At 42.8% G+C, this 26,314-nt stretch overlaps 1 protein-coding gene across 1 annotated transcript in view; it reads right to left on the minus strand.

The window, feature by feature from the left end:
- ITIH5 (inter-alpha-trypsin inhibitor heavy chain 5) overlaps nt 1-25,814 on the minus strand; it is a 48,445-nt gene extending 22,631 nt beyond the window's left edge. Inside the window, exons 1-7 of the mRNA XM_013185439.3 lie at nt 25,608-25,814; nt 21,863-21,907; nt 17,775-17,938; nt 16,475-16,582; nt 14,563-14,813; nt 6,502-6,671; nt 5,887-6,003 (exon numbers count right to left, since the gene is read on the minus strand). Of these exons, the coding sequence (XP_013040893.3) occupies nt 5,887-6,003; nt 6,502-6,671; nt 14,563-14,813; nt 16,475-16,582; nt 17,775-17,938; nt 21,863-21,907; nt 25,608-25,727 (975 nt within the window). The 5' untranslated portion in view covers nt 25,728-25,814. The remainder of the gene's footprint in view (nt 1-5,886; nt 6,004-6,501; nt 6,672-14,562; nt 14,814-16,474; nt 16,583-17,774; nt 17,939-21,862; nt 21,908-25,607) is intronic.
- Nucleotides 25,815-26,314: the final 500 nt, after the last annotated feature.

The raw sequence follows: 26,314 nt of genomic DNA on the forward strand, positions 1-26,314 counted from the left end.
CTATCCAAGCAACAGTTTTCTCCTTATAACACAGATTGTATCACACACCCTGTTCCTAAGAGACCTCAAATTACATCATGCAGACCCCTGAATCAGAATCTGCCTGTGAACGCTGCCCGATGACTGTAGTACTTCTTACTATAGTAACATAACACAGAAGACATCGTTCCTGTAGGCTTTCCAACAAGGTCCCAGGCAGTCGTTCAGAGCCTTGACTGCTCTATGCAGCTAGAGACAGACTGACCCGGTTGGGCAATGCCTGTAGTATGTACCCCCTAACAGGGTGAAGGAGTATTTACTTGGAAATAGCAGTGTTGCAAGCAGTGCTAGACTAATAGCTTGGTTCTTGGCAAAGATCGGATGTCTTTTAGACTTGGGGGATCTTGTGTATCCATAAGCCCAGCCTGTACAAGACTCTGCAAGAAGACAAGCACAGACAAAGAAAATAACCCAACTAAGTTCAAATTCATAATGACAGCATGAACAGAAGCCAGGTCTGGCTCCCAGGTAATTGCTCCAGCAACCGGAAAACACAGTTCTACCTTGGAAAGGACTGCAGAAAACAGATCTATCGTTTCACAGATTTATGTGCATGCCAAGGCCTTGAGGATACTGGGCCTTCAGTCCCAGTCTGAGACCCAGGTATTTGTCTCTAGCTCTATCACAGCTCTGCTTGTGTCTGGTCATGGACTCCTGGATCCCCAGACTGACCTCCCAGCTTTATTTTGCCCCTTCCTTGTTTATATGGACTTGCCAGGTGATCACTGGGTTGTGTTGGTCACTTCAGTGGCATCTGGTTTTGGCCCAGCATTTGATGAATTCAGCAAATTGATGAATCCCCTTGAAACCTTAGGGAAAACTCTCACTGTCTTCATGGGGTTTCAGATCAAGCCCCAGCCGTATCTCCATGTCAAACTCTGCACTTGGTTTGCTTCCTATTTACTCTGAACCCAATTCAAAGACTTGCTGTTTACAGCTAGGCTGGGGTCTCCTCGGGGAATGCTGTCTCTACTTCTGTTGCCTCAGTGTGGAGCAAATCAGCTGGGGCATGCCAGCATTAGTCCTAACACCACAAAAAGATGCACCCTGTCCTGAACACCTGAGGGCACCTTGCTCTGAAACTTGCTTTTTAATCTGTGTGACCATGTCATTTATTATAAGTTTTAGAGTTTGGGAAAAGCAGAATATTCTGCTGCATAACAAATACTTGCACCTTTTTTTGGAAGCTGAACAGTCAAGGACTGTACGGACTGACATTCTATTTAGTGTAGTGATTACTATATTCCATATTCACACCTAAAGAGAGGAGTGAGATGGCAATGTTGTATGCTCCTGAGTAGGAGGCAGCTGCATCGATTTAGCTGGTTGTGGAGACAGAGCACACAGTTCCTCTGCATTAACTCAGATGGTTGCTTTCCAATGGAAATGGAAAAGCTGACAAATCTTTCCTCTTCACAGTAGCTTTAAAATCACTTAAGGCTGTAATTAGGATTCGCATTTTTTCCATAATTCCCTGGTGGTTTAAGGTAGTTTTCCTGGACAGCAGCCACTATGTGGGCTTGTAGTCAACAGGCCCCCAGCCAGCTCTGCAGCAACCAACAGAAATACGTAGAATTTGGAGGGAGAACCTCATGCGTCCAGGTGCTTGTCTACTCTCTCACCACCCTGAAACTACTCAGAGAGAGCCTGTGTGTTGAGGCACAGTGGTTTAGGGATATGTGTATATAAGGCCTCCAAAGGGGCTCAGACAGTGTGGGTCATGAATCAGGGGTACCAAAAGTGTCCCTTGGATGGATGCAGGCAAATAAACTGAAGCATTTGCAAACACACAGCAGGACCCAGCTTCAGTTGAGTTCCTCCTAGCACAATTAACCTCAAAGAAAATTACAGCCTGGCACACTACCATTGACAAGCTGCCAGGCTTGCAGTGTAGCCAACTGATTAACGGGGTGTGTGGGCATTTGCTGCCTGTGGGAAAGGTAAGGTGAAATGAATCTGTGGTTGAAACAACTACATTTTATGATGTCTGCAAAACATCTGCAGATCCACCCTGCTGGGGACACATTCATAGCTTGGAACATGCCTCCTCTGTAACGCTGGAATTGCAGGCTGATAAAGGTCCTTTTTCACCATCCTTTCACCATAACCTGCTTTGTCAGGTTGGAGATAATCATGGTAGTCACAAGGTGGTCAACCTGTAACTGGCCCATCTTTCTCCTAACTGGGGGGGCTGCAATGCCCCCCACCTCTAAAGTAAAAGGTGCTCATAGAGATCAGCAGGTCGGACTGCTCGAAAGGGCAAATGACTTTTCTTCCCAGTAAACCTTATAGATATAACCTGTTCCCTAGGCTCTTCTGCCTCCCATTAAAAGCAACTATTTCATAGAGCGCTTACTTCCTCTTTGTAAATGAAGGAATAAAGCTCTTGAGGACAGAAACAGTATTTTCCTTTCCAGAGGGACAGCAATAATGACATGCAGTCTTGAACACGAGAGATTTTTTCATTACCATTCTCAATATTTTTCTCTTCCTGAACTTAATCTCCCTACCTGCTAGACTGTGAGTGTCACAAAGGCCCATATCCTCAGTGGAGGTGGACTGCTGTAACACAGATGAACTCATTAGACATTACCAGGTTTCAGAGGCAGTGAAAACCACAGGAGAAATGTGTGTATTAGCTGGTCTTCCCCACAAAGCTCATATATACTTCAGTGATACAAGGGGAGTGTCTCAAAGGTCTCAATGATTTGATTAAGCTGATCAACCAGTCCCACTACACGTGTTTGCAAATGGGTCTGGATATCTCATTGCTTCAAGGACTGAGATATCTTAGAAATAGAAGAATGGCACAAACAGATAAAAATTCATGTAGGAAACAGAAAACCTTCAGAAAGGAAAAGAGGAAATGACTCAGATCACGGAACTGCAGGATACATGAAATACTGACTCCATTTGAGTCACATCGCCATTAACTCCATGAAAGCAGATGGGTGAAGAGTTCAAAATCTCCTTGAGTTGTTATGGAAAAGGTTGCACAGCTGATGTCTCTCATCCTTGCTTTTACAACTTTAAAAACTGTCCTTTGACATAGTTACCAAAGGTGACCTAAAAGAGCACTCTCTAGAAGTGCTGAGTGTATTTTTAGCTGATCTTGCATGTGACTCAGTAGACAGAAATGAGGAAAGGCTGTCCCATGGGAACTCCCAGCTCTCTACACACTACCATAGACTACCACAGCTGAGAGAAAAGGAGGCATTTCCCCTGCTCACAGGTATCCTGCCACCAGGGGACGTGTCTGTAATTTAACAAACATCTAAATACCAACAATAGTTGGGTAAAAGGGCCACTGAGCAAACACGGAGAAGAATATTAATCAGCCAGTCCTAGATCTTGGGCTTTCTTTAACTAATCTCCAGTTTGGGTTGTTTTTTGTGTGTGTGTTTTCTTTTTCTGTTTTGTTTTCTTTGTTTGTTTGTTCATTTACAATTTAAGCCATTAAATAATTCATAATTCAGTGAAGTCCTGTGTTTTGGAGCAGATAAAATAAGAGCCAGGTAAGTGCTTAATTCATGTAGCATTCCTCCATAACATACCAGTGGTTCTCCATAAAAAGAGTGTATCTGAGATAACAGGCAAACGTTGAGCACACCCTTGACAAAAGTTCTGGCTAGACGCTTGCTACAGGTTTAAGGGGCATCTACTTCTACCTAATTAGCTTGAAAATTATATATTTTTACTAGTAGGTGCAATGAATTAGGCCTTTAAGGGTTAATCCCTGGCCACGTTGTTTTTAGTAAGTGTATGAAAAAGAAACGCTAATACGGTCAGGAGGAGAATAAAAGCTTTCATAGTACAAGGTTAATCTGCTGACCCAAGGCACTACTTGTGCAGCTCATACCACCACCAACCCCTTCAGAGTCCTAATCTCCCTGTTTCGGTGCTGTACAAGCAGATTGTCCGCTTTCAGCATGCTGGGCTGGGTGCATTTGGGCACTAACTGTTTATTCTGCAAGGCAAGGCAGACATTTTTCAGCCAAAGGATAACAGAAAGCCAAGAGCCAGGCTCCGTCCACAGGAATTTGCAATGATTCCAAGGCATCTTCATTCAAGACCTACTTCAGCACAGTACTAGGTGCGTTTGTTAACAGCTCTCTATTTGCTACTCCAGTCACTGGGGAAGGTAATTAGGAGCCATAAAAGCCATGCTCCATTTTAGCTTACAGTGGAGATAATTGGATTTAATAGGGACCATAGCTTCTAAATGAAGATTTATCATCACCACTGAAACCAGATGGTAAAGATTTTATCAGCAAGAGAAAGGCTCACTCACAATGTCCTTGATCAAAGGCAGAGAACTGTCAGGGGATGGCCATGGCTCGTGTTTGCGACAACCATTTAGGCTAGTGTTGGTGGCCAAGAAAAAAATAAAATAAAAGTGTGCTTTCAAACAACCACAGTTTCCAGAAATATCACTCCAGGTTCTAGGCAGGCGACCAAGGAGCCTGAGTGGACTAATTAGAGCTCCTTAACTGGCCAAGACAGAAGTCTGAGCCATTGGCCTTCAGTCATTCTAGTAGGGTTATAACATGATATCATCCATCCAAGCTGAAACTGCCCCATATTGGTGTCTAAGAATTGTAGAATTATTTAGGTTGGAAAAACCTTCAAGATTACAAAGTCCAACTGTGAGCTGGATCTGTCAAGTCTCATCACTAAACTGTGCCCCTTAGGGCCACATCCATACATCTCATAAATACCTCTGGGGATGGTGCCTGCCCTTTCCATGGGCAGCCTGCTTGACTACACCCTCTGTGAAAAAATCTTCCTAATATGCAATCTACACCTCTAAACTTGAGAACACCTTAATCTATGTGGAAAGTGACACTTTCCCCTGCCTTTAGATCGGCCATGATAAGAACACAGAAGGTAAAAATTTGGCCCATTCAACAGCCAGAAGCCAATTAACATCTCTGTATCTCATGACTGTGGAGAAACTCTTTAAGTGGAAGGAAACTACTAACCCTACCCAGGCTTTTCTTTTTTTGCACAGATACTTAAGATGGAAACTGGGCTTACCTCTCCAGTTCAAATGCAGACCTGAGATATATCTATCAGAACAGAGTTGAAATATTCATTTATCTCTGCTTCTAGTTTGGAGTGATAATATCGCACTGAGAGAGTTATTCCCCCAGGAATGGTGCCCTTTCAAACCAACTAGCTGGATCCTGGACTCGAGCTGGTTTTCATCTACCCAGCTCAGAGAATTAGAACAAAAATGTTCAGATACCAGCCTGAACCCTCCACATCAAAGGCCAGTTTTAAGCATTGGTGATATGGCCTTCAGCTTGATATGTTGGCTCGTGTCAGGATCTGTGCCCTAGAAATAAGTCTGAGATTCATGGTGAAAGAATCAGATTCTCAAACAGTATAAACTGACCTTTCTTTCAAAAGAACCCATTGAGTAGTACATCACTAAGGATTTTGCCAAGGGTTTTGTAATGTGAAGATAGAAGTATCTTCTCTCTGCTAATCTGGATACAATGGTCTGCCAAATGCACTGTGCTGGGAATCCTCTCTATTCTGCCTCTCTTCAAACTGACCAGAACAGAACTGCCCAGCACAATCCTATCTGTTCAGTTTTGACAGCACTGGCCTTTTATGAAGAGCAATGAAGTCCTCTGCACTTCTTGTTCCCATCCCAGTCCCATTAACATGGTAATTTCTCATTGCAGGTAAATTGTCTTGCCTTGAGGTGTCTTCAGAGCCTTGTTTCACTTCAGACATAGCAAATATTTTGGAGAAGAACCCACCTGGTGAGATGAAGCCTGAAACAAGCTTTTTACAACCATAAAGCCAACCAGCCCATAACACATGCAAGGACCTCACCTGTCTCAGTTTCGTTCCCACCATGGATGCGCTGCTGTCAAGGACAAAGACAACGTTCTTTGGTAACGGAGGAAGATCTGTGGGGGCGAAGTAGTGTACGAAGTACCCATTAAGAATCTGTAGAAGAGTAATGAATTTAGGAATGGAAGGAAGATCATGATGCAATGATCCGCACATATCATTATGGGATAATTCATTGGGCACATGTGATCCTGCTTTCAATATCTGTGACTCTACTCTGGAGGATGAGTTCCCTCTTAATCCCAGGGCCCTGCTTATCCAGAGTGAGGGCCTAGTGGAATTCTCTGCATCTCCTTCCATGGTGGACATTAAGGTTTCCTTCCAAATGCAATAAGGATACAACATAAGTATCCAGGGATCAGAACCACTACATGAAATTGAAAAGCAAATACAAAAAGAAAGCCAATGTAGTATGTACCTGTTTAAGTCCATCTTGTGGCTGCAAGCTCATTGATTTTATTTTGGACAGTTCTTACAAGATGGAGAAGTAGCCTTCACTTGGAAAACGTCTGCCAGAACATATGGAGCATGCAAGACAATTGAACCATTTCAGACATAGTTAATAACATAGAAAAAATCAGTCATGTAACATACCTGAATATCCCCAACACTCAGCTCCCGGTTGACATCATATCTAACTATGAAGTCTCCCAAAATGCCATTCCGGGCAATCTTGGTTTGTTCAACAACATTGGGACTGAATGTAACTTTAGCTAAGGTTTTTGTATGTCCAATTACAGTAGAAGGAGGAGGAGAAACATCACCTGTTGAGATAAAACCATAATATTACAAGTTTTTCCTATTTTCTTACAGATGTCTAAGCACAACACACAGTGTATTACCATGGAGTTAGGTCAACTGGCATAGCTGCATACTGAGATTGAAGATTCATCTCACCAACAATAAAATAAGAATTTAGTAACCCCTGCCCTGAATGCTAAATTGAACTCAATACTGCAATATTATCAGGGATAGAAATGTTTATGCAATATTCCTATGTTCATTGCTGTTTGGAGGTCACTGAACTCAAAGGGCAGATACTCTCTATATAACTGCTAATCACTTTGTGTGAATAATACACATCAGACATCTAGGTGATATTAATATTTGCCAACTCAAGAGATCTAGAATGCAGATCCTATACCTGAGCTTCTGCCAGTCAAAGCAGATATGATTCACTTGACTTGTTTAAACATTTCCTCTTGGATGAGATGAATCATACTGCAGATTTCTACAAAATATAGAGAGATCTTGAGATGACTTGTTCAGATATACCATAGACTTGAGGTGGGATTGATCTGGCTGATTACAAGCGTCTGTGTAATGTCTGCATCTGAACAAGTCACCTTAGTTCTCTGTATGTTCAGCAAAGAGCTATCGGTACAGTCACTGCAACTTCAATATGGCATACTGAGCCAAAACCCAACACTTGCTAGTGCAGTCAAGCAAACTGCATTCCAGAGATGTAACTCACCTCAATCTCCTAGAGTGTCTCCTGAGTCAATGAAGACAGAGAGCTTTTCAGAGAGCATCTCAAAGAAAGACAATAATTCAGGTCTGAATGTCCCTGAAGAAACCTCTACTTGTCTTGCCAGCTCTGTTCATTTTCTGAAGCTAAGTGATATGAAGATTTCTTGCTGTCTCTTTGTGTGGCCCAAATCCTACCTTACTGTCTTTTGGTGCGTCAGCTGTTTATTCCCTATAAATCCCATGTGGACCCTTACATTAGACAGCCAAAGTTTCAGAGCTGGCCTTGACGTGACCCAGAGTTATGGGATAAGTGCTTTTCCATTTGTGCTAACTAGCTGTTGAAAACACTGAAATAGATTCTCAGCTGATGTTCTTCTCAGGTGCGTCAGCTCTTATGGTGACTCCTCTGAGACATGGAAGTACTATTATCTCTGTTTGCATACTGATTAAAATTGGTGGGGATGAAATGCTTAATTATACTGTGCTGGGGGGGAGGGTGCCTCTGTTCTTTGCCAAAGAGAGCCCAAAATGTCTGTGGTATGGCAGGGAAAAGAAAAAACGTGTGAGATTCAGTTCTGTTGTAGGTATTCATAGTGCAAGTACCTACATCTGATATGATCTTCTAGGCTCTGTTATGCTCAATGGAGATCGGGTCAAGGGTCGGGGAGATTAGAGTATGATACATCTGGTCATATGTAGGCAAATTCTTCTGCATAATTTTAATTATGTTCTAGACTCTGTTAATGATACTGATCACAATGACAAGGTGCAGGCAGTCTTGGAAAACCGCTCTCCAGGGACTCCTATTACACTGTCTGTGTAATGAAGAGTGGCACTTCACCTTTGTAAAGTGCTTGGAGCAGCATTACAGGAATGCAACATGACAGCTGTTGGCAACATTGAACACCATCCACCTCACATCTAGATCCCACAGTGATTTACCAAACTGGATACATAAGATTACGTCCATTTAACAAGTGGGAAAATGGAGGCATGGAGCGGTTACCTAACTCTCCTGACTTCCCACAGGTCAAAGTCCATAGAAATGCCAGGAAGAGGGTTCTTGTGGGTTTATAAAATGATTAGCCAAAGCTGTGACATTTGCCCTAAAATGTTATATACAATCTAGACTTATCTAGGCAAAGGAATGAAAGTAAGACTCATAAATCAATAGCACTCTGGTATTTCATTTCCACATTGGTTTGGCTTTAATTTCACAGATGTCCTGTGAGTATGTTTGAATAGATAAGGCACAAGAGCATACTATTGAGGCAGGGAGGGGTTCCCTCTTAGGACCAATTTCTATGCAAAGAAACTGTAGTTGGAAGACCTGGAATGTGAAACAAACTCATCATCAAAATTCTTGATAAAAGGAAGTGCAATGACAGATACTACTCAACTTCAGTAAAGTCAGCAATTGACTCTGTATCATGGCTTCTCTAAGTCAATTCTAATCCATCCATCCTGACAGAAACAGAGCAAGAGGTCCCAACCAATGCATTGAAATTGCTTACAGACACCAGTGTCAAATGTTAAAAGGGGCTTATAAAATGATTACCCAGAGATTTTTGACATTTACTCTAAAGTCTGTGTACAGTTCAGATTTCCCCAGGCAAAGAAAAGTCATAAATCAGTAGCTCTATAAGATTTTATCTCCATGTTGATTTGGTTTCACTTTTATAGCCGCTCTCTGATCTGATGAATCAACAGATGTAATACGTTTCTAATACACAATGCATCAGATTTGCTTGTATTGGCCTTCCTGGATTTTGGGTCTGTCTTCTATCACTTCCAAGGTCACATTTAACTGACAGTGTGTGGGAAATGCCCAGAATTCATAAAAATGGCTTAACAGTTCATTTATATTTTCTGATTTATTAGAGGGTTTCATATTACTTCTCCTTAACTGCTGAAAAGCAAGCACTGTTGTCAGGATTAGTGAAAGCCAGTCTTACACTGGAAACAGAAGCTCTCTCTTTTTACTTACTGCACACGTATCTGTGGCTGTAGCCTTTGGACTTCTCTTCAACGTTTCTCTGCCCTAAGTACGTTGATGGGTTGAGCACGATATGCTGAGCATCACAACAAAATGAGTTACAGTCCCAGCATTTCTATGGACTCTGTCTGAAATTAGCTGAGTAAGGTAGCCACTCCATGTTCCACGTTCTCCTGCCTGTTAAATGAGCATAATCATACGCATCCAGTTTTGTGAAGCACTGTGGAATCTAGATGGGATCATGCTGATCACATTTCTTTCCTCAAATACTCTTCAAAGCACTGCATAAAGGTGAGAAGTGTCATTCCCTGTAACTCAGACAGGTCTTTAGGAACTCCTAGAGAGGAGCTTGCCAAGCTGCCTCACATTGCCATTATCAGTGACACAAATATCTGCAAAAGCAGCTCCATCTTTGTAGCCATTCTTCTTCCATCTCTAGGATGGAAATTAAATACACATATATATACCATATGAACCGATAAAAAAGGTCCTTTTTTTTTTTTTTTTCTTTTTCTTCCTGGAATAATAGAAATCAGCTCTGGAAGGCAGGTTATCTAATCCATCTCATGTTACCAGGCTCAATCCCTTCCTACTTGGCTTTGTGACATGGTCTAGAAATATTACAGACCTCCAGAAATGGAAACTCAATACCTGCCCTTGCCAGACCTTTCCAGAACTCCACTTTTTCATGGTTAGGAATACATTTTCAATGTCTAATTTACATTTTTCTTTCCGCATTACAAACCTATGACTTTTTGTCCTTTCTATTATTGACATAGAAAGCACAGTATTCGTTTCCTCCTTGGAACAGCCTTTTGTATGTCTGAATACAATTACTATGTCTTTCCCAGGTTTCTCTTTTAGGCAGCACCTGATACCTGGATCACAATTACTCTCCCCTGTTTACTGGCCCAGTTCTTATCAAACAAGTGACTGAGAGAGGAAAATCTATGAAGTATTGCAGACTATAAAACATGGATGAGCTCCAAAGACCGGAGCTAATCCATGCTCATGCTGAGGTCTTTAATAAGGTCTTTACACAAATTTTCCACCAAATTCAGATAAAATAAACAGAGCAGGCAAAAATATTTTTCATGCAAAAATGTAGTCCCCACATGATGAAAAGTTAAATCCAAATTATTTTGGAGGCTGGCAGAGGCAGCAAGAGAGCTCAAATGCCCAGTTCATCCTCTGCTAACAGCTAGTAGCTTCTAGACACCTGTGATAAGATATAAAAACCTGAGACTTATGACTCTGAAGAGAAATAAAATCATTTTCAAGCAGCCTGGTATCTCCCTGCCCAAGTTCATGGCTAGTTCTCACACTGCTGCCCAGGAGGAACAGGATGAGAACAGCCACCCCTGAGGATCCTGGGTTTTACGTCATTCAGAAAATGGCTCCATGCCGGGGTCACCGGAAAAGACCAGGATCACTGGCCTCAACACCTCCTGTTTTAGGCTTTGTATGTGACAGAAGTGGACACCTGCACATATTAAAAAATTATTTTCCAAAACATATGTGTCTATTACCTTCCTGTAGGAAAAAAACAACTCCCAGATGGTGCTGTGTGTGAAGGAGTCACTGGCATAGGAAATGTCCTGGAAAGACCTGTTATCACCTTGTTTCTGCTCCATTCTCAGAGAGGATGTACACAGGACTTTCCAAGAGCAAAGCACAGGATGACTTTGCATAAATACCTGGGAAATTGTGAAACCAAGTTCAATCTTTGTATCTTGGGCCCTTACAGCTAAAACCAGGACAACTGGACTCTTTACTGCTTCTACTCCTACTGTTACAATGCTGCTTTACAAATGGCAAAAAAAGTGTCCTTCACTCTTTCACATCAAGGGGCATCTCCTGTCTGTAAGTCTTTAAGTTTTGTCTCTTCTATTCATCACAGACTGTATGGATACTAGCAGGTTGGATATAGTCAAAAGTGCAAATCATGAAAGAATATAGAACAGAGAACTTTTTTTTTTTTTTTTTGACTGTGTTTCCTGCCTGGTGCATTGGCTCTGCTGATAGCATGTAGAAAACACTACAAATGTAGTAAGATTGGTCCACAAAATATAGATCAGCTCCTCCACTTTTGGCTATCTAAAAGATTTGCTCTCATTAGTTTCGCTAATAGCATTTATTGCCACAGTGGGTTGGCATTTCAGTTGTGATCATCAATCACTGCTAGCACTCATCATCTGGAGCTAGCGATGGGTGCAGAGCCAAACAGATTTGATTTGCATCTTGATTTTCCTATCCTATACAAGCTCTTCATGACCTGTATTCAGAAAAGAAATGCCATTTCTTATGCAGGTCAGTCACAGTCGAAAGTATCCAAATGACTTAGGAAAGTACATCCCATCCTGAACTCTGATTTGAGGTTGATGGCACTTCGGACATATTACTGAGAATGCCATTAACTTATCACCTGATGTCACAATACAGTTTTCACGCAATAGTTTCAAGGTGATTTATTAATGCTTATCAACATCTCCCATTTTGTCATTAACAGAGAGGTATTGTAGACATCTTTGTAACCATAGCAAATTGAGGAAGAGAGTTTTCATGATATATTCAAACTCAAAGCAGTCATTCAGGACTACCTTCCAATGTGCAAGCCTCCATCCTTTGTTTGGTCATTTTTTAGGTCATGGCCTCTCATTTGGGGCACCACAGGTAACAGTATGGCAGCATCTGGTTTGGCATCCTTTGCTGGCCACTTACAAGACGGCTACCATGCCCTCCAGTGAGGTGATCCTGAAGAGTTTTAAGTCACATGAAGTCTGAAAATAGACCAAGCACTGTCTTTTTGTTGGTTTGCAGCCACTCTTCAGTTGTAAGACCTGCAATTCACCGGTCACTAAAATTCACTTAAAAACCCACAGCCTTCTATGGTGGTCTCACTACATAAGGATCTCCTGGTCTTGGGTCTCTAGGTGTCGTATGAGCAAGAAGACTTTGCAGACATTAACAGCTCAGATGTTTTGCTTTCCAGATTTAGCTAAAGAGATGAAAGCAGACTGAAGTACAGTGGATTTCCAAGTGAAAAAGTCCTTGCCTTGAACTAGGATTATTCTTGTGCTTTCCATTTGTGCTCAGGAAGTCAGGAAGTTCCTATTGTCTGCTTCAACTGTGATTGATCTTGTTGGTCAGAAAAGGTCACACACGAAAAATCCCTCTCTGAAACAACCCATCCTTCTCTGAGACCCTTTGCCAAGTCTTTTATTTTGCTTCAGATCAGAAGGGAGCTCATCTGACTGACACTCAGCTGAGTATCAATGAAGCCTTAGTTTGGCAGAGACAAAACCCACTCCTGTCTGTCCGCAGTGGACCCAAAAAGCATGTTTGGCACTTCAGCAACTTCTGTAGCAGTGATCTCAGCAGAGCAACCAGGTTTCACCAACTGTATAGGCTGATTACAGTTTGTAGCAGCAGTTCTGAACAAGAATAAAGCAAGTGAATCCGAGTTTCAGTTGCATTACCCATTCTGCAATGTCACATCTATTTTATGTACATTTTACTGGCTAGGGAGGATTATAGAATTACAGAGCTCGGGCCCATTTTTATATGAGCTGTGTTGAACCTGAAGCACAGTGCCAAGAATGATCAATGCTCACAGATTGCCATTTGGACAGCAAGTTACAAGAGTTTTCCCTGTATATCATTTACATACAGGAATTTCCACACTGTACTAGACCAACAGCGTGTCTGCTCTACTTAGTCTGTCTCCAACATTGATCAATGCCAGATGTTTTGCAGGAAACCACATGCCACAATGCACTACGATACGCCCTGATAGGTGAAAAAGGCTTCCGGTCCCTCCAGATGAGGGACAGCGCACATTTATTACACAATGGAAGAACGTACAGCAGAGAGACTAACTAGCTAGCTGTATGTGGCCTGACTTGAAGTTAGTCCGTCACTGGGGGCCTTGATTTCAGTGTAATTTGGATGAAATCAACAGAACCAGACTGAGCAAGCAGTTTAACTCCATGATCACATGCTTTATAGTCTTCACCTGGCAGGCATGAACAGCTTCACTGATTTACTGGTATTATGGCAGTTAGAGTAACTGAGTCTCACAAGTCTTTACATCCTGCTTCCAGGTTAGACTCACCTTTTAACCCTATTATTGCTTTTTGTCAACTTGTAGCAATCTTGGTATCCTGTGCTCCTCATTGTTAGTTTACACTAGGAAACTGTTAATTGACACCTGCTGTCTGAACAGTAAGCAAGGATGGTTGGGGTAAGAGTAGACATTTGGACCACACTTTGAGCTTTGGCAAAACATGGTTTTTCCTCTTGGAATTTCCCATGTTCTAAAAAGCAGGATTTCCTATCTGCCTTGGCATGGATGGATGGAAAAAACAATTCATTTAAAATAAACAGTTCCCAGGAGACGCTGAGCCAGGGAAGAAGCCGCTCAAATGCTAAGCACAAGGCCTGAAGGCCCAGTTCAAAGTTTGTAAAGACAATAGAAAAAAATCCTATTGAACTGAATGGGATCAGCCCTACACTCAATAAACTTCAAAGCTCTCGTGTGCTTACGCACAGACACCACATAGACACAGTCATCTATAGAAAACAGGACAAATGCCATCAGCCTTTGAAATAGGACTGAATTCCCACCATCAAACCTCACAGGGTTCATAATTCTGAAAACCTTTTCATGTCATAGCTATTCTACCAACTTTATTGAACCTGGAGATTGCCCTGCCAGTGAACGGAACAGATCTCCAAATAGGAATTGCTGATAGCCTGCAGTGCTTAGAGACTTGCTTGTCAGTGAAATGCAGCCACCCATGGGCAGCACGTACCTGCCATACACTGACTGCAGCAAGAGTTAGAAAGGGAAAGTAAAAAATGTGTCCGTCTAAAAAATACAGTCACAGCTGGAATTTGCCAGAATAACTCACACCTAATGAGCTGCTAGCATTTATTTCTCTTGTTATCTTCATGATATGTGCCCTTTACTTTCTAATATAGTCTTGAGCCTGGATAATGCGGCTTTAATACAATGTTGGGGCTTTGTTTAATGGCTCATTTGGAGCAGAAGGTAACTGAACGAAACACTAGTCTATGCAGTTATACAAGACTGCTTTGGAGAACTCCCAGTACTGCCAGTCTGGTTCCTAAGAAGCAGTTAGGGCCCCACAGGTAACAAAATCATGGATTATAAAATTTCTCCTTACCTTCAACCTTCCCATTGCCTTTATATTTGCTGTTTCGAAGGGGAGGCACTTCCAATGACACTATGCCCGAGTTCTCCAGGATGTTCACCTCCACTCGTAACCTGCCCACCAGCTGCTGGGGACGGATGCTGACCGTATACTCATATTTCCCCAGTCGTCTTTGCAAGAGCTCTTCGTAATGCAATAGGAAGTTGGCTTGCATCTTGCGAGGAATGAAGACAGAAGCTTTGAATGTCTCATAGCCATTCTCCCTGGAAGTAAAGAGGAATATGACAAACATGTATAGCATAGAGCAGGACCAGAGAGGATTTGTAAGACCCATTGTCATGGTCTTCACTGGGACAGAGTTAATTTTCTTTGTAGAGGCTCATATGATGCTGAGTTTTGAATTTTTGATGAAAATAGTGTTGATGACACTCTGATGTTTTTAGTTATTGCAAAGCACTGCTTACACAGAGCCTAGGACTCTTCTGCTTCTCGTGCTGCCCTGCCAGCAAGGAGGCTGGGAATGCACCAGGAGCTGGGAGGGGGCACAGCCAGGACAGCTGGCCCAGGCTGACCAAAGTATCCCGTACTGTATGATGTGATACCAGCAATAAAAGCCAGAATAAAGAAGAAGGAGCGGGGGGCATTAGGAGTGATGGCTCTACCTCCCATATAGTGTGCTACAGTGATAAGCTACCAAGCACTAATATGATTCCAAGCACTACTACTGTGAAAGGAAAATAAAAAAGTAACCTATGGAAAATGGAAACTTTTAATGCCACACAGGGCTAACCTCAGAACTCACTAATGTGCAGTTTTGGTGATGCCCACAATTTAGTGAGTATTGGAAAGGATTTGAGATTTTGAATTCTCTAGCATATAAGAAGATATGTATTTTTAACGGTAGCCTTTAGGACAGTTCAAATGACCTCTCTGGGTCACTCCAATGGCCTAGGAATAACAGATAGTTATCACCTACGGAAGAGGATACAACAGGGCAGGAATACAGTGATTTATCTTGCCATTCTTCCAGGTTCTGTCACTGTCTGTATCCTGAGAGAGCATCCTTTTTTAAATGCTCATTATAGATCTTTCCTACCATAAATTTGTCTAGTCACATTTGAACCATTTCCAGTGGTAAGAAACATGATTTATGTGAAAAATATCATATTCTGGTTGTTTTGAACCTTACATCTGATCATTTCCTTCATTTTTCTGTAGTTTTTCTACAAAAGATGAAAAATAAAGATACTTTATTCTCCTTCCACAGATCACTCATGAGTTCAGATCTGTTAGACTTCTCCCTCCCCACAGTTCATTTTTTTCTGGTCTGAGAAGCCATAGTCTATTTAGATGTTCCTGATCGTGTGTTCAGGTTGGAATAGTGCCTCTATCCAAGGTAACTGGGAGTAGAGCAGGATTTTCCAGAGAGGCAAAATGCATTCAATGGTGCATCTCTTTGAGAGGTATTTGGGGTAATTAGCATGCTTGTCAAATTAGAGGGGAAAAATAACTGGTAGTGCTGCTGAAGAAATGCATTCAGGTGAACACACAGGATTTCAGATCATTAAAGGGATGAGACTTTCTGCCAGTGCATGGCTAAAAGGACTAAACTCAGTCAAGTACTGAGAACAGGGCAAGTAAACATGACTACAGTAGGGTACTTGTTTGTGGTTTTACTTCTGACTTGAGCTTGACATCCTGGAGCTCCTTGAAAGTGAAAATGTTATGTAACAGGGCTGGAAAAGGCCACACACAATTATATGTGACTTGGAGCATGGGAACGACACCAGACAGTAAGGATAATGTTCTGTTTAGCTCCTTCCTCTTCCTATAAATCCATGCATGGGTATGCCAGAGCAGCCAAAATAAAGACAGGAGGAGAGTACGTCACTTCTCAGAACACAGCTGAATGCACAACACTTACCTTGCATTCTGAGGGCCTGGAGGTTTCTTGGTCCTTGCTTTATCATCACTGCTGTTTTTCTTTTCTTTCCCTGTGACCTCCCCATAGTAAGTCTTGTTGCCAATGCTCCTAGAGAGATCAGAGATGTCAGCATGACTAATCTGCACATACAGACAGAGAGTGCTGTGCAGCCTGCTGCAGAAAGGTTCATGGACCATGCACATGTGGACAGTTGCTGGTGCAACTCTCCTTGAGTCCACTCAAGTCACTGAGCCAGAAGCTGTCTGGGAAGTGCCTTGGATGGTTATTCTGGCAGGGCACATATTTACACTCCAGGAGTTTACCTCTCGTAAATGCCAGTTTAGGAGGTAATCTCCAAAGCATAACGTTGTTGAACAGAAAGCAAAACAATTGCCGAGACTCCCAACCAGCACTGTTCTGTGTCTGGTCAGTGATATTCAGAATGACTTCTCTCAAATAGATGCGTCGCTGACAAAAATGCATCCCCCTGGGAATGAGTTACAAAACCATGGATTACAGAAAGGAAACAGTGCCTAACACACAGCCTGGCTGGGCAATGGCAAAAGACTGTTTTTCCTTCTATTCAAACCAAATGGAAGTCTGCATAAAAAAGCTTGTCCCCTGTCTGCTATAGTCAGGTCCAAAGTTGTGGCAGCAGTATCTAACCACAGGAGGGAATCTGATGACGACCGAATTAAACAAATTTTTGAAACCAAGAGCTTAATTTATTCCTGAGTCATTTACGTATGAGTTGGTTGCCCTCTGCTTGCCCTTATCATCCACGGAGTATGACTAGCACCTCCAGCAACAAGTCAGCCTGTCTGCTAGTTGGATTTGACACTGTCCTCCATTGACAGCGTGGAGAACCTGGAAAAATAAATAGCTCCTGAGGCACTACAGTCACTTAGAAGATATAAATATGGTGTGACAGTGTTACTGAAACTTTAATTGGAAAGGTTTCTGAAGGCTAGGAGAGATTTTCTGGTCCAAATCTGAAAAAGAGAAGGAAGTTCTTAAAGGGCACTCATATGGGAAATAGAAGAATGTTCTTCAACAAGTAAATTGAGGGCTTGAATCTTAGTATCTGTCCTTCAAGGATTTGCTCTGTGCTGTGGGGCCATGACCAGTCTTGCATGGAGTATACCATGTGCGTGCTTTCTTTTTTTCCAACTGAAACTATTCAGTGCAAAAAGGCATTGATACAGTCTTACTGCAGATTAGCCAGTTTTTAAAATCTCAGAGACCTGTCTGCAGGATGGAAGAACCATTGTTTATCTAGCTGCCAGCGCTACTTACGTACATGGTAAAGTTGGAGATGAAAGCTGCAGCTGGGATCTGCATCTCAAACACACCTTCTCTTGCCTCAGATCCGCTGTTCACCATTGTGCAGGACACCGTGGTGAAAGCATAGCGAGAAATGACTGTGGCTTTCACAGTGAATTCAGACATCCGAGGCCTGGTTTCCTGTAGACATCAAAAGGTTACCCATTAACAGAAACAGCTAGATAACTCCCCTCTTTGGAATTTCACTGGGTTTAATATTTAATGTGCTCAAGCAAGGAACCCTCCTACAGTGAATATTTGACTCCCTATGAAAACCAGTCAGCAGCAGGCAAGGTGGGGATTACCCTCAAAATATCAGGTGAGGTGCAAAAGGTAAACTAAAGACATGGCCGTGCCTTTGTTCACGCACATGGGCAAAAGCCACAGTCGTTCTCCAGTGCTCAGGAAGGGTCAAGACAGGATAAGTGCCCTGATTATGTGAGCGTTTATGTTGTGAAACACGCTGATAAAATCCATCTGTATCCTAAGTCGCACCCTTCAACTCTGGCCATTTGAGACAATGAGGATTAGCCCCTTATGGCCAGGAAGAGAAGTCCAAAATATCTCCCCATAGGGTCCAGAACTGATGTCAGAGAAACCGACTGTGCACAAGAGCAGATGTAAAGACCTCTTGAAAGACTGAGATCACTGTGTGTGGGGCAGCATCTTAAAACTCACGCAATCAGATCCCTAAGTTTTGTAAACAGAAAAACTGCTGTCAATGGAGCCGGTTGAGTCCTCCTCTGCTGAGAATCCATTCTGGAGGTCTTAGCCAATGGATGGAAGAGACTTAATAAGAAACACTGACACTGTGACGTGACTAACAAAATATTTTAGGCCTTTTAGGCCACTTTGGATTCCTTCCAGCAGAGAAGACTGCAATGAATGACACATGATGTAGCAATGGAAGCTGAAAGCCAATTTCTGCTTCTTGGGAATGTGTTTTTGTGCACAAGTCCTGGTTGGAGCATTTCTGTAATGTGATTTTTGACAGCAATGTCTCCATGGAACTGAATAGATTTCTTCCTGGAAAACTTCAGTATATTTAACTATAAGCAGCCTTTTAAAAATAAACTATTTGTTGCCTTAAACAGTCAAAGACTGTTCTTCAAAAGCAGAAGGGAGCTAAAGAGTAAAAGACATTGCAAATACTGACCAACTTTCCTAAACCAAATACACTGAGAATCTATTCCTACCGAGTATGATAAAAAGCTACAGCCACAAGAGAATTGTGAAGACAAGAACATGCTCTTCAACTGCATTACCAGCCTTTTTTTCCAAACACAAACAATTTTGCCAATTGGCTTAACAAAGGGAGCAATTGTTTGCATGAGAAAGTATGAAACAGAAACATTTCTGCAGTAGCTGATGGCTTCAGAACAGCAGTAAGCAAGCATCCAACTAACGAAGCTGCTGGGCTAGTGAATTCCAGGCAAATGGAAGCATGAGGATCCACTAGAAACAAACACAAATCGACAGACTTAGAAATAAAGCCTCTACACTTTTCCAGGCAAATGGAAGAATGAGGATCCACTAGAAACAAACACAAATCGACAGACTTAGAAATAAAGCCTCTACACTTTCAAGGCTTGAAAAGCCTCTCAAAAATGTGTCTTGAACCTAATCGTGATAGATATCTTTAACAGCTGGAGAATGTGTGACATGCTCTGTGTTTATGTACACCCTGCTCAGCACAGGCTCAGCTCCCATGGAGCACAGTGGCAAAAATCAGCACTTTTAGAGTGTGATTCATTTCACTAATTGCAGACAGCAAGACAGATCTACACAAGAATACATCTAATAAATGAAGATGTCCACCCTTAGGTCACAAGTCACTTTTACTCAGTTGGTGGCGACTGGGACTAGACAATGCTGTTCTTAGGATCTTAGGACTTTCCCTTATACATAAGCAGGAATTTTCAGTTTCTCCTGAAAGTGGAGAGAATGGGGAGTTTTGATCTGGAGCATTGTAGGCATGTTTCCAGATATAATGAGCTGATCTTTCACTCAGTTTTCTTAACCACTAATTGCCTATAGCCTAATAAGGATTTATCCTTATAGAGGATTTAACTGCAGAAGTAAAAGAGAGAACCTGAAAATACAGCAAATTCCTTGGTTCTAGATGTCCTGCACCCACTACTATTTTCTGCATTTCATCACAAACAGAGGATATGGATTTGCTCTCGTTTAGACAAGAACATAAGAATGGTTGTATTGAGTCAAAACAAAAGTAATCCTAACTCCATGGTCTATCACTGGCAGAGATCAATAGAACATGTTCTGAGAAGAGTGTAAAATCAGACCAATCTTCACTGCTACCACCCAAGAACAGTCTCTGTTTTCACTAATTTGCAGCTGAAGGAACTCCTACACCAAGCGTGGTATTTTTGTGCTTACTAAATCTCAAAGGATTTTTCTATGACTTTATACAGCTGTTTTTTGAATCCATGTAAACTTTAGCACACATAACACCCCGTAGTGAGGACTTCCACAGCTTAATGATATTTCATGAAGAACCACATCCCTTAAGAGGCTATTTTTTGCTGAGTCTATCATCTGCTGATTTCGACTGATCTCTGACACATATCTCTATCCCTCAAAATAAGATCCAGCTCTAATATCCTCAGGAATGGCAAAAACAAATGGAAAAAAAAGACATACATCATTTCTCCCTTCTCCTGATGGGTAGATGTTGCTGCTGGAAATAGCAAACACTACACAAGGGCATCACATACAACGGAGGATGAAAGAGCTGATTCATCCTCCCCGCCCTGGAAGGGATCTGCCATTCCTTGTATATAGAAAATATAAACGGTGGGGGCAGAGGCAATTTCCAAACAGGTTGCTAGGTCGGGCTTGGCGGGCAGCCCAAGTTCCAGTCTGCAACTCTTGCGCGTTCCCTGGAGCTCTTGCACAATCCATCAGTGCTTGATGCTCTGACTTACAGCTGCGCAAATGCCTGTTTGTTTTCTCCACTTTTTCTGACGGCCTTCAGAAGATGAGAGACAGCACAAAGGAAAAACATAATAATAACAAACCATTTGTTTAATATTATTATTGCTGCGATTTATTGTGCCTATTAAAAATAAAGCTAGGGAACGCCAAGCCAGCAGATTAGCACACTGGTATGGGAAACGTTGGCTGGAGGCTTTTTGAAGGTGTCCTGGTAATTATGATGAAGTGAGAGCTGAACATTTCCTGCCAAACAAATGATTTTACGTTTGTTTACAGTGAATGTTTGGAAAGACAGAAAAGAGCTGAAGATAAATGAAATTCACTCCATGTTTTTACTTCTATCAGTTGTTTTCATCAAAATAAATAGACCACATGTCAGATTAGAAGTAATAAACTGGTAATATGACTGAGAGTTACTCTCCTTTAGGCTGCTGATTCGTATCTGTCAAAGATCTAAGGGGCCTGAAGATATTAATGTGATGACTGCTCAGTGCGTGAAATGAGTTCTTCCAGTTCTCAGTTGAGAAGCCTCTGTATCTCAAAGAAGCCAGAAAAATAGCTGGCCATGAACATCAATTTCACTGGTTGCCTCTTTAGCTGAAGTTTTGATCTAAGCCATGCAGGTCTCAGTGCAGCAATATAGCCAGATCTCACAAATTTTCTGTACGTCTCATAACTGAAGGCATACATCTTAAAGCTTAGGTTCCCCTACCAAAAAGAGGATGTTGGCTTCTCTGTTTTCTTCCTTTCTTAATAAGCTCTGGCCTCTGCATAAACAGAAAATAACAGAGATCTTCAAATTTCAAAATGAACTTTCCCTTTCTCTTGAAATTCGATGAGATTTCAGCAGGCTCATTCTCATTGCATGGTTGAGGATGATAATATTAGATGTTCTCTACAAATTTGTGGTCAAGAACATGGATTGGGAAGCTTTAGAATAACCCCTACTTGTTTTATGGATCAAAACAATGATTTTTTCCGCCCTATAATCTCATCCTACCATCATTCACTAACATGTTCACTTCTGGGCACAGGGATCCACACACATACACACTCACAGAGCAAGTGTAATTCTCATGAGGTAAAATAAAGACAGAGTATGATACGTACCAGCCTCTGCAAAAATCTGGTCTGTCTTGGGACACGACGTACAACCTGCAGAAATTAAAGGGAGTTAATGGAGCCTAGTCAGCTTACAGGAAGACTTGTCATTTGTTTAAATCCAGACATGGGCTTGTGTGACTGATCACCCATGGCCAGGTTCAAATGTTCCTCTGGTTAAAGCTAAAACCTAAATCTCTTCTTTATTAACAGGCTCATTCATCAAAGCTCGGCAGTGGAATGCAGCTCTCACAGGCAAGAAGGTTGTGTGTGCTTTGCAAATGCTATTTGTCCAGAGACCCTCTACTTGAAGTCAGGGACATCAGCCCTTAGCCCTGTCTGTGGGTGTTGTGTCTTCAGCCTTGAGCATGTTCTGTTACAGCTTCATAGGGAATTATTGCACTATGAGGTCTGCTAAATGGTCTGCAGGGATAATAAGCTGGTTTTACTAGAAGAAATTTCCCAGTCCACACCCCCTAGTCTCTGTTAGGAAGGGAAGGACCTTCTACCTTAGAATCTCAACAGGTTTGTCAAATTAATCAGAACAGATCAAACTACCTGCAGTAGTTTAGATTGCTTGTCAAATGCCATTCTGAGGCCACCTAAACTATCAGGTAAAAGCCAAAGGCCATTCCCCAGTCCAAACTTGGGGGGTTTTATTATGAAACAAAGTGTTTTTTACCTGTGACAACACAGTCACCCTCATTTTATCACCGTTCACAACAACTCTGACTTCTTTCCTGCACACGGTGTAAGTCTCAGCTTAGCAACACGTCCAAATGCAATCCCTCCTCAAAACAGAGAGTACAAGTGTCTTGTCAGTCAGGAACAATGAAGGAAGCAAAGTGACTTTTTTAAATGTCAATGAAGCTCCAGAGAACAGAGGAATACAATGATAATTTTTTACCTGATTTGCCCTTGTTGATTTGCACTCAAAAAAAATATCGCATTCCTTGCCAGAAACATGACTTTATGCCTGTTTATGCAGCAAAGCTCAGAAAAGCACAGGAGATAAATTAAACAGTCTCCTCTGTCAGAATCCTTATGATTTTTTCTTCATTATTTTAGCCAACTTATTGTATAATTAGAACCTAGGAAAAGCAGCTCCCTTAGGAAATTCTCAGTGGAGTGGTGTGGAGTAGAGAGGAGTGGAAAGGAATCCACTGCAGTTTAAATTGCCAAAGAAACTTTCTGTCTGGTTATGTTATCTCAGACAAGCAGAGCACCTCAGGAGCCTGCTGTAAGAGGCTACAGAGTCTCCAGCACTGTAGGGTCTTCAGAACAAGCCAGACAAATGCCCATGAAGATAATCCTGCTCAGAGCTGTGGTAGGGATAAGATCAGTGCTCCTCAGCACTTTTTTACTAAAGGATTACATTTTTGGAACAAATCCACCTGTCATCCTGTACAGAGCAGTCACAATGGTTTTTAATGACTAATCAATGAAACTGGTAATTTGTCTATTGGTTTTATCTTACCCCATCACACACCAATTTTGCTTGCTTGCTGATTTGTGTAAGAAGGCTTTGTATGACATGATTCCTTCAAAAAGATACTTCCTAAAGTCTTGAAGATAACCGGTATATATCAGTCAGTAGCTGCAGATCACCAGATAACAGCATTCTGTTAGGACTTCATGACTACTGCCAAAGCACTGCTGCAGGTTTATGATACTGATCAGTCCACCAGAGTATTTTAAACCAACCTGCTTCACTTGCATCATCTAACGGAACAATTTCCAACTTCCCATCAACCTTTAGCTTTAAAGCCTTCCACTTCTAAAGCCCGGTAACTTCTAGTAGTGACCCCATTGCTGCTGCCATTTGATAGCCTTGGCATGGCATACAGAGAATAAGCTAGCCAGCTAGTGAGCCAATTAGCAGTGAAGAGGTGTCCAGAAAAACTGCCCCTAGTGCAATGCTAATAACCAGCAACCTTGTCACCTACCTTAGCAGAGTGGTCAACCATTGAATGAGCCACGTAATCCACTGTCATTGGAAATACCAAAAACCTGAGTGTGCTGACGTTTGTGCAGGAAGGTCCTCCCAGTTATTACAGTTAAACACAGCCTTACAGACTCTCCAGAATTGGAGATTTGCTATATGGATGTAATTTGTTGATCTAGGGGAAGCACCTGCCTCTGCTTAACGTGGCTTTTGTGTTCAGTGATGACAGAATGATGTCCTCTTCTGGATCCAGCTGTCTCGGGGGACTAGGGCATCACCTCTATCTATACATCACTGTTTTTCTGTTGGAAGTTACTGCTGCCACTGATTTGCCATCAACATAGCTCCTGTGAAATCATGCTCATTTAACTCAAGCAATGTCAGCCAGATTATTTCAACACCGTGAGCCAGTTTCTTGAGCTTCTCAATTGATTTTCCCCATGAGCATATGAACAAATGCTCCCAGATACCACTCCACTGGCAGAACAGTGGTGGAAATACTGTCTACCACTTGAACAGCTGGGTGTGCAAGACCAGCTGTTGGTTTGTGTCTGAATTCCCCAAAAAGGAATGTGTGTTTGCAGTAATTAGGATCAGCAATAGTTACTGAAGTCCTTGCAGTGGAGAGCAAGGAGCAATTTTGGAAAGAGATTCTTCCCATGCCAGCATGGGTGGGATAAGCAACTGAATGACTAACTCTAAGAAAAGCGTAGATATGTATGAAGAGTCTCAGTATTCCTGCTTATTGTATGCCAGAAGGTGCCAAATACAGGCATCTAAGTGATGTTTCAGACACCCTAGGGTATCCCACAGGCATCCAGCAAGGCACAGGTCTTCCACAGATCCAGCATCATATCTGCAGCCCCACATGGGTGTCTCAAGTACTACAGAGCCTCTTGGATCTGATCAAATTTAGAGAACTGTGGAATGCCCTAAGTGACTTACCCCATGTCACCCATGATATCCACTACCTGAAAGATGTGAGCACAGATCTGAAGCTCAATCTTTTACGCCACAGCCCGCCTCTGAAGTCTCTTTTAACCCCCCCCAAACCACCACCCGAACTTTCTTCCTAACTTGCAAGAAGTTCATTGCCTTTTCAGCCCCATTTCCCCATAAAACCTAAGCGACTTGATGACACAATATAACAGTCCTCACTTGCAGAATACATTTTTTTCTCCTCTGGTCAAGAAGTATTTTCACAAGCTGCAATTCATGGAGGTTCGTTTAATCCAGCATGAGTTAAATATGAAGTATGGTAAGACTGCGACTGTAGGACAGGGCAGAAAAGTCTTCCTCCAAGCCTGAAATACTCCGAATTACTCAGACTGGCACAAGGCCAGGATACAGCGTTAACTCCCTTGTCCCTGCAGACCACGTAGTTTAACACAGCTATAGGGATGCTGGCTTTGAACCCCTCCAGGGGCAGTAACACCGAGTCCCTTGGCAGCACAGGGTGGTGCTGGTGCTGTCCTGGCTCAGCACCTCAAACTGCCCGAGCTCTCAGCCACAGGGACAGTAGCAAGGCACACTGCACAGACGGCTGTAATAAATTCGGTTTTAGCAGGCTGCTGTGAGCATTAATACCGAACCCTGAAGAAAGTGACTGCAAACGAGTGACAAATTCAGTGTGTTTTTCTTGCTGTCATTTCGCTATCACCACAGGGGCTGTCCAGGGAGTTTCTTCACCTGACAGCTCTCCACAAACACACTGAAAGCTCTCAGGCTGGCTGCTTTCAATTAACCCGTGACAATTAACAAGGCACAAGCCACCGAATGCTCCCAAATAATGACCTTCTTAAAACCTACTTGCTCCACGACGCTGTAGTCTGCCATCAGCTTCTCCTCCAGGTACCTCGCCAGCAGCTCTGAGTCCGGCTGCCCTGCAGCAATGGAGAAGCCCCAAAAGAGCCATAACCAAAGGATCATGGCGAGGGGCAGCACCGGGCCGGGGCTGCCCCGCAGGTGAGAGGGAAGCCTGTGGCTGCTGCTGCGTGCCTTGCTGCAGGACTGGGCTGCAAGGAGGCTGACAGGAGGCGAGCTGACCCACCCTCTTCTCCTCCTTCCCAGCTTGGGACCGGCCCCTTTTCCACTCAGGGCAGCTGCTGGGTTTCCCTGTCTGCCAGTGTGGTTTCAGTGAATTCCCCTCAGTTCGGGGTACCAAGCGCCACCACGCCCCTCTCGCTGCCAGCCTCAGCCCCCATGTCGCCTCATAGGTGCACACAGGCAGAGGGAATCAGAGCTGGAGGTCCCTGTGGCATTGCCACCTGTCCTTTTGGTGCCAGCAGCACCCCAGCCCTGCGGCGGCCCTCCATGGGGTGAATGAAGACTGAGGAGACATTTCCTTCAGCAGCAGTGTCCAGGCACAGGGGCAGGGCCCAAGATGGCTGCTGGCACATGGTGCCTGCCTGAGGTGCTGGTGCCCAGCTCATGTGGGAGCTGGAAGGGCTGCTGGGGTGTCTCCCTGTGGGGTCAGACATCACATTGAGCAGCCCTGAATTTATAAGCCTGGGCTT

Source organism: Anser cygnoides, chromosome 1 (genome assembly GCF_040182565.1).
Source record: "Anser cygnoides isolate HZ-2024a breed goose chromosome 1, Taihu_goose_T2T_genome, whole genome shotgun sequence".
Lineage (NCBI taxonomy): Eukaryota > Metazoa > Chordata > Aves > Anseriformes > Anatidae > Anser > Anser cygnoides.